At 42.2% G+C, this 14327-nt stretch overlaps 1 protein-coding gene across 1 annotated transcript in view; it reads left to right on the forward strand.

Moving 5' to 3' along the window:
* Ryr3 (ryanodine receptor 3) overlaps positions 1-14327 on the forward strand; it is a 518783-nt gene that overhangs the window by 318728 nt on the left and 185728 nt on the right. Inside the window, exons 28-31 of the mRNA XM_060371666.1 lie at positions 9357-9565; positions 11246-11421; positions 12676-12712; positions 14023-14186. Of these exons, the coding sequence (XP_060227649.1) occupies positions 9357-9565; positions 11246-11421; positions 12676-12712; positions 14023-14186 (586 nt within the window). The remainder of the gene's footprint in view (positions 1-9356; positions 9566-11245; positions 11422-12675; positions 12713-14022; positions 14187-14327) is intronic.

Consider the following 14327-nt stretch of genomic DNA (forward strand, 5'->3'; position numbering starts at 1 on the left):
GCAAGTGACTAATGCTGAGTGAGAAAAAAAAAAAAAACCTCACACGAGTGGTAGCTGAATTGGATGGTAGATAAGGTATTCAGAATGAGTAACTCTAAGGAGAAATGTAACCTTGCCAAGATGCAAGGAGGCTCGTGTTGAAGCAGCAGGAAGCTTCAGGAAGGCGTGGAACGATGAGAAGGTAGAGATTTATATATATGGGATGGATAAATGATAGAGCTGGCAAGGCAGATGAGGTGTAGGTCAGTTGTGGCCTTACACAGCAAGACTCAGTCTTCTCATCCAAGAAACTAGAGCCTACTCTGACCCAAACATACTTGTACTTGAGATAAAGTGTTTGAGCAGAGAGAGGCTATCAAGGAAAGAACTGTTTGAGAGTAGCTCAGCTTTCAAAGATCGTCTGTGCTGTGGTGAAAGAGGTGCCTTTTCTGTGCGGAGACATGATCTGACCTTCAGAAAAACAAATTCTATTATTAGGAAGCTGTCTGATAATAGACTTGTACTGTAATATGTTTGTGCATTATACCGTAGTATTGTATCTGCTTTAATAACACAGAGACAAGATAATTGGACGGCTCTTTCAGCCCTGTGATAGTTCAGGAGTTGGCAGAGAGATGGCGGAAAGGAAGCTGATACGTCATTCTTTAATAACAACAGCCCAGAGGCCTGGGATAACCATTCAGCTCCTCTGTGTTCTCTGCAAAATGTGGAAGGAGGCAGAAAATCTTGCCTTGACTTTTAAGAGAACCATCTGTTGAAACTGAACATTATTCATTGTTTAGTTTTATTTCATTATCACCTCAGGCAAAACGCCCTATGTGCTGGTGCTCTTCAGGTCACAAGTGTGTTACCCTGAAACCACAATCCTCAGTGGGAAGTCTTTGCTCTTCTGGAGAAGGAATAAGAACAGCCATTGCAGGGTGTAGCTTGTCCTTGTCCTCTGAGTTATACAGTCATTGCTGTCTCTATCCTCTCCCGCATAATAACTGATACACTCTCTCTGTTTCATTGTTTTCTCATCATTGTCCCCTGCCCTAGTCCCTGGCCTAGACCATCAAAGCTCTTAATAGTGTCACAGCCTATGGTATCTGGAAGCTCAGAAGCTTTTTTAGTCTTCACATTTCCTTCACTGAAAGGAAAGAGGGAGAAAGTCCTGAAGTTCCTGCCAGACCTTGGGATGAGACATCTGGCAGAGGCTTTGGTGTGTGCACTCCCCTGAGGACCATCCTGCCTCTTCCTGGAACTTTAGAGTCTAAGGGGCAGCCTCTCATGCTGTTCCTACCCATTGGTCTATCTTGTTCTAAGAGACCCCCAGGACTCTGCTAACAACTAGGAGGTAGAAAATAAAACTTATTTGAGCAAAGTGTCCCTACCATCTGTGCCCTCATGACAAAGGGTCCTGTTAATACCATTCTCTCTCTAGATTGGGACTGTGGGCAGAAGCTGAATGTGGCATGAAAGTGCTGCCTCATGTGTCCTGAGTTTTTGGGTTGGTTTGGGGTTTTTATTTGGTTAGTTGGTTGATTGGTTGGTTTTGTTGTTGTTGTTATTCCCGAGACAGGGTTTCTCAGTGTAGCTCTGGCTGTTCTGGAACTCATTCTGTGCATCAGGCTGGCCTCAGACTCACAAAGATCTTCCCGATGCTGCCTCCCAAGTGCTAGAATTGAAGGCATATGCCACCACCACCATTGGTTTTGGCTAAGTGATTGGTATTTTTTATTTGTTTGCTTTTGGTTTGGTTTTTAGATTGTTCTCACTTTATAGCTTTGGCTTTCCTGGAGTAGACCAGTAGACCATGGCCTTAAACTCACAGAGACCCCCTGCTTCTGCTTCCCACATGCTGGGATCAAAGCCATTATGCCAGGTTTTTTGTTTTATTTTTTAGGTTTTTGTTGTTGTTGTTTTGTTGATTATTTGTTTCCTAAGCATGCTATCACAGGGTTGTTGCTAAATTCCATGTTAAGGCTTAGCAGAAAATAAAAAGGATAGATGCATATGCCATGGTTGATACTTGAAGAAATACCCCAAAAATGGATCAGGGTCATCTACCTCTCCCCAGGATGTTTTTGCTCTACTGCTAGTGATGCTCCTGTGTCCCTCTACAGATTGAAATAAATGGCAATAAAGCACTAGTTAGATTTTCCATATAATTGTTTCTTTCCACCTAAGATTTTTAAAAAATCGCCACCACTTTTAATCATAAAACTAAGATGAGACACCAAGTCTATCATCCCAGTTTATCAGAACCTGGGATCCCCTGAAAATTTTAAGCTCATTCTTTCCTCTCCTTCCTTTCCTGGGATGGCAGTTATATATATATGACTCAACTCCATTCCATTTGCATGAAGTCCTCGTACCTCTTCAAGGTTGTCTGCATGTTTGCATCTATTTGCTGAGTACTGTAAGGAAGTGGCAGAGGGAAATGGCTCCTTTTTTATCTATCTTCCTATATTTCCAGTCTCATTTGGGCTACAGTTTTGTTGGTTTGTGTGCATGGTGACAGTCCTAATTTGTGACAATCAAAAACTTTGCTAATGGTAACACCACGTGGCCTTGCCAAGTGGGTCCTCTGAGCCAGATCAACTCTAGAGAATCATGGGGCACCCTATGTGCAAGTAGACCTGTTCCTATAAAAACCCTGGAGAGCCTGATGACTGTGTATCTTCAATGGCCTAATCTAGAGGTGAAATGGTGAATTACCTGACTCAGCACTGTTTTCAGAGGGAAGGAAGACCTAGCCACAAAACAAATTATTTTAGAATAAAATTAGAAAATAGGTGCCCTGGCTTCTGTTTCTGATGTCTGCTCTTGAGTTCTACCCAGGCCACACTGTCTACATACCAATGCTGCAGCTTGCCTGATAAAATTGAGCAAGTTACTTAGTTTCCTAAGTCCTGGTTTCCTCACCTGTAAAATGGGTATAAAGGGATAACTCTGCAGAACAGCAAGCTCAGCATTCAGAAAGCAATCAATATATATTTGCTGTTGTAGTTTCTTGCATTATTGTTGCCCCTCGCCCTTATCTATCATGCAGAATTATAAAGTTACATGAGCTATTCATGCCACAAACTGAAAAGGTCCAAGTTGGCAAGATGCTAGAGACCCTTGGATGGATGGAGAGTTGAGTAAATGTAGCCAGTTTTCAAATCAGCTTCTCCAGAACAAAGTACCTTGTGTAAAATGATCTTTTCTCTATGACTTCCTGACTATCCTTTTGCCTGATTCAAGCCTTGGAGTCACCTTCTTTTCTACTGCATCACTGAGCATCTGAAGCTGTGTCCACTTAACCAAGGGGTCACCTACACTTACCTCTCAATGCTCTAGCATATGTGACTTCTATTGCCTTTATATTTCTTCCACTGTGTTCATCTCTCCCTAGAAAAGAGGGATTCATCCCACAGGGACAGTTGTTCCACTCTGGAACCTAGTGTCCTCTCTCTGCCCTGGGACATACTGCTACTTAAATCCAGGGCATGCATCCTTCTACCATCTATCTCCTCTCTATCATGCTGACAGGTAGCTGGAATGTGACTCAGAAGGCATGGGATGAAATCTCATTAATAATACTTTTCAGGACCTAGGTCAAATCTGTTGGTGTTTTCAGTCTTTTTCCTCAGTTGAATGCTACCACTTAATAACGATGAAGAACTCAAGTTCCTTAGGAGGAAAAATGGCTCAAAACGAATAATACCTCTCCCACCTTCAATTGTCTGTGGGTCTGCTTCAAGCCGAAGTCAACTTTTTGCTGCTTCCCACTCAGAACTTTACACCTGCTGAGTGTCTATTCTACCACTCAACTCAAGAAGAAAAGAGATGAGAGTTAAAGGTTTCCTGATCTCTGCTCACATCAAACTTGAAGTGCTTAATATCTGGGCTCTAAGAAAAAAAGCACAGTAGTATTGCATTTCTGGCTTGAATTACCCCCTTTATCAGAACAACTAAAGTACTGTCTTGGGATAGAAGTGGTTGACATCTAAAACACTCACTCTTTTAAATTCCATTCCTTGTCCAGTCAATAAGCTCCTTGAGATTAGGGTAGTTCCTCTTCATCCTTGAAGTCATGTTACAACATATATCACAGCTGTCTCCCCACCCCCATCCTACCCCGAGGAACCAGAAACATTTTCTGATAATCTTTGTTCTACTCTGTAGTCAGATTTCCAGGTAACTTATTTTTCAATAGCAAACGTTGCGTTGTTGAGGCAGCTTCTATTTGACTAGGCTACTGCTTCTCTGGAGTGACGGGACCAAAGGTCCCCAATGCTTGATGGCTATCAGAGGACTCTGTCATTCTGCTAGAAAGACATTAATGTTCTTTAGTTTTAATGATAGGATTAAACATCTATATTCTAAATAAGTTCATCTTCCCTAATACCACCCAAGGGGCATGCAGACGACTCAGTTTTCACTTATGTGACTTATGACTTACATAGAAACATCTTGATATGTGGGCCCCATAGCTTAATTGGCTAAAGTGGTTGTATATTATAAGACCATGATGGCTTAGGTGAAAATATGTGAGTGCTCACTCTACAAAGAATGCAGTTTGGCCTTGGTACGTAGGAACAATATTTTAAAAACTCTTATTGTTAGGCATAATGCTCTCAAATCCCCCCCCCCTATTTTTTTCTTAGAAAGGATAAAATGTCGTCATGGAGCCCACTTTTTTCAGATGCTAAAAAATGTTAAATTCTCCTAGGAATGGCACCAATTTTTCTTGTGGGGAGCCCCACTGTTTGCATGTGCCGTCAGCCTCAGAGATGTTTGTTCCTTCCCTAGCCTGGCCCTCTCTGAAACCTCAGCTGTCTTCCAGCCGCCTGCCTCCCACATCCTCCCAGATCCAAGATAATTAGTGCTTTCCCTACTTTCCTGATTTGTTGGTCTACAATTATGATTTATAAATAACCCACAAGCAAGAAAACCAGACAATTTGAACTTCTGCTTTGGTCTCTTCTGAATTTCTATATGATCAGGTCATAGAAGTGAGCTGGGATAAACAATAGTAGTGGTAGAAAGGAAGGAAGGATACCATTTTTCTGGCACACACCTGGTTCTCATATTGCTGTTTAGGTGAGAAGGACAATGGACCATGAGGATTGAAGCTTATAAACTAGCAAAATCTTAACATTCAACACTCTCAAAATGTGAAGGACCATTGGCCTCTAGTTTGAATGATGAAATATCTGAGGCCCGAAACAGTTGAAAATTTTTCACTGTCATTTTTGTTTTGTTTTTGTTTTAGAGACAGGTTTCCTCTGTGTAGCCTTAGCTGTCCTGGACTTGCTTTGTAGACCAGGCTGGCCTCGAACTCACAGAGATCTGCCTGCCTCTGCCTCCCTGAATACTGGGATTAAAGGCATGTGCCATCATGCCCAGCATGTCACTTCTTTTCTAATGTTTTATTCTGTTCCTTGGTGATTTCAAGTATTTGCATGCATTCTGATTGCACACCCACACCACATAATGCTTTTTTTTTTCTCCAGCCCATCATTGTCAGTGATCTCTGATCCCTAATAGTTCTTTGCCTCATTTTTGCTTTGGTTTGGTTTTGTGATCCATTAATTTAACCAAGGCCATCTATGTGACCATGGGATTGGAACTATTCATGGGGTTTTCCAGTAAGTTCAGAGCTGATGGCATCACTACCACTGTTACTGAATCTATCAATTAAAAATAGTTCATTAGTGAGGGGTACAGACCCTTGAGTCCCACTTACATATCCATGCCTGACTGTTGATGGCCTAGTCTTGTGTAGCGCCAGTGCAGACTTCCACACTACCCATAAGTTCATAATTACAATGGCTGTGTCTTGCCCAGAGGATGGCATTCCACAGCCACACTCAGTGTCCTCTTGCTCTTACATTCTTCCCATTGCCTCTTCTATAATGTTTTTGGAGGGAACAGTATCAATGATAAACGTCTTGTTCAGGTAAGACTCCACACTCTTCTGTGTCTTATGCTCAACACTTTAAGCATTCACCAACATTCAGTGGGAAGAATCGTTTCCCTGATTAAACGGGTTCACAGTATCAGGCAAAGAGTTCCGTCCAATGGGACAGGTCTCAAATCCAATCATGAAACAGTTGTTAGTCTCATAAGAGTAGTGTTAATACATATACTACCATTTCTAAATAAATTATAGTATGTATATTTCAAATATGCTTTCTTATCTTACATAGTTGACCATTTTCTTAGGATTTTGTTGTGTGCTTGCTTTGCTTTGCTTTGCTTCTATTTGTGTTTTTATTTTCTAAGATAGGGTCTAAGGTAGTCTGGACTGGCCTCAAACTTTCTATGTAGATAGACTGGTCTAGGTCTTGGGACCTTTCTGCCTTACCCCCCAAGGGCTGGGGTTACACGTGTGCCTTGTCGGACTTCACATCTTTGTTGATGTTATAAATTCTGCTTGCAACTTACCTAAAGATAGTAAGGGCAATACACAGCAAGCCTACAGCTAACATCAAACTAAACAGAGAGAAACTTAAATCAATCCCACTGAAATCAGGGACAAGGCAAGGCTGCCCACACATAGTACTTGAAGTCCTATCTAGAGCAATAAGACAACTAAAGGAGATCAAGTGGATTCAGTTTAGAAAGGAAGAAGTCAAAGTATCACTATTTGCAGATGATATGGTAGTATACATGAGTGACCCCAAAAATTCTACCAGGGAACTCCTACAGCTATTGAACACCTTCAACAAAGTGACTGGATAGAAAATTAAATAAAAAAAAATCAGTAGCCTTCCTGTATATGAAAGACAAATGGGCTGAGAAAAAAATTAAGGGACAATATCACTCAATAGCCACAAAGGACATAAAGTACTTTGGTGTAACTCTAACCAAGGAAGTCAAAGACTTGTATGAAAAAAACTTCAAGTCTCTGAAGAAAGAAATAGGAGAAGATATCAGAAGATGGAAAGATCTCCCATATTCATGGCTTGGCAAGGTTAACATGTTAAAAATGGCCATCTTACCAAAAGCAATCTACAGATTCAATGCAATGCCCATCGAATTACCAACACAATCTTTTATAGACCTTGAAAGAAAAAGTCTCAATTTCATATGGAATAACAAGAAACCCAAAATTGCTAAAACAATCCTCTACAATAAAAGATCTTCTGGAGGTATCTCCATCCCTGATCTCAAGCTGTCCTTTAGAGCAACAGTAATAAAAACTGCATGGTACTGGCATAGAAACAGGCTGATGGATCAATGGAACTGAACAGAAGACCCAGAAATAAACCCACACACTTACACACGCCTGACTTTTGACAAAGATGTCAAAACCATACAATGGAGAAAAGCATTTTCAACAAACGATATCTACATGTTGACAAATGTAAATATATCCATACTTATCACCCTGTACAAAACTAAAGTCCAAGTGGATCAAAGACCTCATCATAAAATCAGACACATTAAACCTGTTAGAAGAAAAAGTGGGGAAGAGCTTTGACCTCATTTGCACAGGAGACAACTTCCTGAACAGAATACCAACAGCTCAGGCTCTAAGATCAGCAATAAATGGGACCTCTTGAAACTGAAAAGCTTCTGTAAAGCAAAAGACACTATCATCAGAACAAAAACACAGCCTACAGATTGGGAAAGGATCTTCCCCAACCCTATATCTGACAGAGGGATAATATATAAAGAACTCAAGAGGTTAAACAGCAAAAAAAACATCAAGTAATCCAATTAAAAAATGAGGTACAGAGCTAAACAGAGAATTCTCAATAGAGGAATTTCAAATGGCAGAGAAACACTTAACGAAATGTTCAACATCCTTAGTCATCAGGGTAACATACATCAAAATGACCCTGAGATTTCACCTTACACCCATCAGAATGGCTAAGATCAAAAACTCAAGTGACAGCACATGCTGGAGAGGATGTGGAGAAAGGGTAACTCTCCTCCTTTACTGGTGGAAATGTAAATTTGTATAACTACTTTGGAAATCAATCTGGTGCTTTCTCAGACAATTAGAAATAGTGCTACCCCAAGATACAGCTATACTACTCCCAAGTATATATCCAAAATATGCTCAAGTATACAAGGACATTGGCTCAACCATGTTCATAGCAGCTTTATTTGTAATAGCCAGAATCTGGAAACAACCCAGATAAGCCTACCAGAGAGGGCGTCTGAAAGATTCTACTGATCAAAGTATTGAAGCAGATGCTGAGACTCATAGCCAAACTTTCGTCAGAGTACAGGGAATCTTACAAAAGAAGGGGGAGATAGAAAGACCTGGAAGGGACAGGAGCTCCACAAGGAGAGCAACAGAATAAAAACAGAATAAAAAATCTGGGCCCAGGGGTCTTTTCTGAGACTGATATTCCCACCAAGGACCATGCACGGAGATAGCCTAGAACCTCGGCACAGATGTAGCCCATGTCAGCTCAGTCTCTAAGTGGGTTCCCTAGTAAGGGGAACAGGGACTGTCTGTGATGTGAACTCAGTGGCTGACTCTTTGATCACCTCCTCCTGAAAGGTGGGGGGGGGGGAGGCAGGCAGCATTACCAGGCCACAGAGAAAGACAATGCAGACAAGTACAAATGAGACCTGATAGGCTAGGGTGGGAGGGTACAGAAGGAAGAACTCCCCTATCAGTGGACTTGGGTAGGGGCATGGGAGGAGAAGAGGAAGGGAGGGTGGGATTGAGAGAGGATGAAGGAGGGGGCTATAGCTGGAATACAAAGTGAATAAATTGTAATAAATTTAAAAAATTTAAATAAATAAACTCTGCTTGCCAAGTTATTCTATAGGTTCTCTGTATTGATTTTGTTTTGGTAGTACTTAAAATTCCCCAGGGTCTAGGATCAATTTCAGCTTTTTTCCATTTATTTTAAATATATGGGTATTTTATCTGCATCTGTGTCTGGTCTGGCAGGGGGCTGGGAAGTGGGCTTTGTATATCTTGGTACTAGAATGGTTGTTAATGGCCACATGGATTCTGAGAATCAAATCTGGGTTCTCTGGAAGAGTAGCAAATGTTCTTAACTGCTGAACCATCTCCTAGCCAGTACGATCAATTTTAAATAAGACACAGATAATAGGGTTTTTTTTTTTTTGTATTTGTTTTACTCTTCCGCCTTAAGAATATTCTTAGCTGCATGATGTTTTTGTTTTTTGTTTTGTTTTTGTCTTTGTTTGTTTCACAAATCAGTTTACACTAGGGGCAGCATTGTGCCCAAGCAGCTTCCTAATGTTGATCTGGTGTGCCAAGAAAACAGGCAAGTGTTGTTTCCCATCTTAACTCCTGGAATTCCCAATCCAAACAGGAAGCAAAACTTGAGCTTCTCCATAGTTTCCCCCAATGCTGCCTCTGCATTGAAGCCACAATCTTTATTCTGCAGGGTTTGTGCCTATTTGCTCACTGGGGCTGTCGCAGATTGGCCGCATGAACCTTGGGACAGATGCCAGTACCTTCAAGTTTTACACCATGTGTGGTCTCCAGGAGGGCTTTGAGCCTTTCGCAGTGAACATGAACCGAGACATTGCAGTGTGGTTCAGCAAGCGCCTCCCAACATTTGTGAATGTCCCGAAGGATCATCCCCACATTGAGGTAAGATTATATGCCACGGTGGTCACAGCAGGGCAAGCAGGCCAAGGCACTAAGTTCCCACAAGGTCTCCTGTCAACAGACAATGCTTACCTAAGTCCCTAACCTGGCTGCCTACCAACTACCACCTCAGGTCTTCACACCTACAGTTGTAGGGCCCTTAACTGGGCGCGTGTAGCATCGCAGGAGAGACAACACCCTTATACACAGTTCTGCAGACTGGTTCTCAGGCTGGGCCTCTAGATTCTTTGCCAACCTTCCTCCAATGGCATTGCTATGGTACATCAGGGTCCAGGGACTTTAAACACTATTTTCTTCACGAAGTTTAATACTTCTATTTGACATTATATACACTAGACACGTATGTTCCTCCATGCTCATGACTTGTCTCCAAGGCCTTGTTTCTATTGGTGCTGTTCTCAGCTTTTTAAGCTGAAGTATGAGACCTTGTTATGGTACTTCCACCTATAAGAAAAGCAGAAAACTATAGACTGTAAGAAGCCAAGTTTGGGTTCCAAATCTGTTTTGGTAATGCCCAGCATGGTTTTTGAGTGACGCACAGGGAGAGAAGAATGCTTCCAAATGAACCAGCTTCATTTCAGTGTTGCTTGGATTTAAGCCAGTGACTTGCTTCAACCTGACTCTAAGCCCTCCTAACTCGCCTTCTAGAGGGTCTGAACCTGGCAAGCAGCAGCTCTTAATTGCTTCTCCCACTTTGACCCTCATTCACGGGTAGATTTTACTTCTCTTTTCATTTCTTGCCAAATGACTGTTATTTTAGAAGTGGTTCTTACATATGAGAGGTCTCACATACCGTTCGCAGACTAACAGACTTAGGAAAAAACTGTCCACACCAGATAAAAAAAATGTTAGTATGCTCATGGATCCCAGTATTAGAACTGTTCTCTAGAGAGAAGGGAAGTATTTGGCTCAGAAGAAAGTCACTTTTTGACTGGGGAGATAGTGCAGTTGGTAAAGGTCCCACCATGCAAGGATGAAGACCTGAGTTCAGTCCCCAGAACCCAGACAAACACACACACACACACACAAACACACACACACACAGAGAGAGAGAGAGAGAGAGAGAGACAGAGACAGAGAGACAGAGAGACAGAGAGACAGAGAGAGAGAGAGAGATTATTATTACAATTTACCCTGACTGCAGTGCTGTGGTCAGAGCTGTGAATTGTCTCAGGCTGTAGAGCAGGACACCTCAACTCTAGGGCTAGGACTGAAGCACAGATGGAAACCTGCAGGGTGAAAATACCCAGTGAGAGGGTTTGTGTGGCTCTTCCTTGATTCCTTTCTGTTAGATTTTCTCATGATTCCAGTGGCAAAGGAAATCTTTGGAAAGATTTTTCTTTCAAGCATATACCTCCTGACTTAAAGGTCACTGGATCACCCAGATAGCCATACCTCTCTCCAGTATTTGTTCTTCATCCTTGGCCTTGCCGTGAACCCATGGGCACATTTTACCTCACTAATTTCTCCAACCAGAAGCAGAGCTGAAGTTTTCTAGCAGACAGAGCCCACACTATGAAAATCATAGTTTGCCTGATTGCTAGTGACGCTCATAGTTTGCAGAACGTCACGTTCTATGTTAGGTTGGTGAGAGGCAGAGGGATGGGGTCAAGGTCATGCCCTCCTCTATGTCAGAGTGAGGACTCACGATGCTATTCCCAGGTTGTGAGGATTGATGGCACCATGGACAGCCCTCCGTGCCTCAAGGTGACCCACAAGACATTCGGCACACAGAACAGCAATGCCAACATGATCTACTGCCGCCTGAGCATGCCTGTCGAGTGCCACTCCTCTTTCAGCCACAGCCCCTGTCTAGACAGTGAAGCCTTCCAAAAGAGGTGAGGGAGTGCGACAGAGGTACCAACTGTATCTGCTCTTAGATTGTCTTTCTGCCTCTGTGTGTGTGTGTGTGTGTGTGTGTGTGTGTGTGTGTGTGTGTGTGTTTACTTTACCACAGCATAAGAAGTCAGTTTATGGTGGCTTCTCTCCTTTTAGTCAGCTAATAAAATGAGAATACAGAGGACTACAAGGATAAATCTCTCTGTAAAGTATTTGCCGTGCAAGCATCAAGTCCTATGTTGAATCCCAGAACCATATTTGTTTGCTTGTTTGTTTGCCAAATACCTCTACTCCCAAGGCTAGGAGGGCAGAAACAGATAGATCTCCAGTGCTCATGGCCAGGCAGCAGCTTCTCAACAGACAAAGTAGATGGAGGCTGAGGAAGAGCCCCTGAGTTTGATCTCTGTCCTCCACACTTGTGTGCATTCCTGTGCATGTACTCCTATACATACACGTACATCCATACATGCATGTACCTTTGCATACATACACACATTTGCATCTACATACATGTATGTGCACACACAAACAAATGAATATTTAATGAATATTTGTGTGTGCATATGAGTACAGGCAAGGATGTGTGTGTGGAGGTGCATTGCAAAAGTAAGAAATCCTGACAGCTAAGCAGAGCCACATCTAGAGCAGAAGTTTCTGCTCTCCTTGGAATTTCTGAGCTTGGGCCTCTTCTTGTTCAAAATTCTTGCAGAATGGGAGCAAAAAGACTGCTTCTTTGTGAAATGAGAAATTTCTGGAGACCAGTTGCCGTATTTGCATAGCTATGGACATTTCCCAACCTTGTTTCTGTGTGACTCTTGAATAATGTGATTTCTTCCTTTCTGTTAGGGAATGGATTCCTTGCTGCCTTTCCTTTGATGTCTATTTTTAATCGCTGATGTGTGCCTACTGCCTTGTCCAAATCTCTTGTAGCACCGAGGTTTTGAATAAGCACAGCTGCTTAAGGGAGCATGGTAACCCATTCAGCTGCATCTCTACCTAAGTTATTACAACTCCCCCTTCCTTCTCCACACTAACTTACAACCTGCAGCAGGGAGAATGTTGGAAATCATAGGACTGCCTATGGCAGCAACTTACAAATGAGCAATTCCCAAGACCAATTACACTCACTTGTGTATAGAAAACAGCCAGTTTCCTCAACCTGCCTTGATCGTTAAAGGTAGATCAATTGCCTGTCAGAACTGTGGGACTCTCTATACAACTAAATAACTAAAGTGTGGATTATCTCCCCCTAGGAAACAGATGCAAGAAATACTCTCTCATACAACAACAGTAAGTAAATGTGCTCAATTACGGCTTTAATTATTTGATTTGCTCTGCCTGGTAATATGCCCCATACAGCAAAGATCTGTCTAGAGATTTTCTTTAATTGTCAATTACTCTGCCTTATAATATACATTTGGACGCTTCCAGAACATTTCTTTGGTGTTTCTCAACTAACGGAAAGAAAGCGGAGCTCAACCTGGAGCTCCTAATTGGGTATCATGTGTCTTTGTCGCCCATTTGCCACCAGGGACCTATCACTGCCTCTCTGATTGAAAGAAACATGAGTTGGAAGAGTCCCAATTAAATCCTTTTGTCTGCACTTTTGTGTCAACTTCTATGAGTCGGTTCCCTGGTGTCTCTGTTTGGTGCCAGGAGCAATCTTAAAAGCAATCAAAGAAGGAGCAGGAAGCCAGCCGGAGGATAGTAGCTACTTCAAGTTCGTTTCTGCAGTGACAATAGTCAGGAAAATGCTTCCAAATTTCCTTCTTTTGTTCTCCCTTAGCACCTGTTGTTCATGGGAGAAATACATGTCACCTCTTCTGTAAAGTTACCCTTGAGCTCATAAACCAAACAGCACAAAAAAAAGATTCTTGCTGCTATGTACGGGCACTGTGGCCAGCATTTTATATATGCTCCCATTTAATCTCCACTTAATTGACTTAATCACAACCCCTGTGAGATACTTGATGCTGTGCACAGAGAAGACAAAAGACTTACCCAAGTTCACACACTCATAATCACTTGTACCAAAGATTCAAGCCTAGCTTTTTCTGACTGGTGCTTTTTTTTTTTTCTCTCCTAGTCAAGAAAATTTGACACAGTATGAATAAGTAAACCTGCTCAGTGTCATAAAGAGAGGAATGAAATTGTCATCTTTCTTGATGCTGTAGCTATTACTATAACATGGTGATGAGCCTCCCAGATTGTATTATCCTCATTGGAAACTTATGTCCTCAACACTGCCTGTGGTTAGCCTAAAGGCCACGCTGATGGCTGGACAAGGGCATCTTCTTTTCCAGCTTCTTTCTCAAGACTTTGCATAGATAAAAGCCTTGTCCTGAGTCTAGAGTATAGCACAGTGTGTCTCTTCAACAGAGTACTCCTTCAGCCAGACATGGTGACACATGGAAGGAGGGCTGCCACCAGTTCAAGGCCAGCTTGAGCTACAAAATGAGACCCAACTCAGACAAAGAAAAAGAAACCTTCTGTTTGTGATTCTTCATAAAAATGAGAGAGTGGGCTACTGAATGGTCTTTTTTCTCTCAGCTCTCCTCCCAGACAAATGTCACTCACGCACTCTGTTGTCCCTTCCGCAGCAATGCTACTATGCCATCCGCATTTTTGCTGGGCAGGACCCATCATGTGTCTGGGTTGGATGGGTGACTCCAGACTATCATTTGTACAGTGAGAAGTTTGACCTGAATAAAAACTGTACTGTGACTGTCACCCTGGGTGATGAAAGAGGCCGGGTCCATGAAAGGTAAGGGGGTCCCAGGAGGCTCCTCTCTCTCTACAGCAGTCATTTAACCCTCCCATCCCTCACCCCAGCTGGAGAAAGCATACACACCTATACTAAAAAGTAAACAGGAACTTAACAAGATTTCAAATCATTAAAGAAACT

Source organism: Meriones unguiculatus, chromosome 18 (assembly GCF_030254825.1).
Source record: "Meriones unguiculatus strain TT.TT164.6M chromosome 18, Bangor_MerUng_6.1, whole genome shotgun sequence".
NCBI lineage: Eukaryota > Metazoa > Chordata > Mammalia > Rodentia > Muridae > Meriones > Meriones unguiculatus.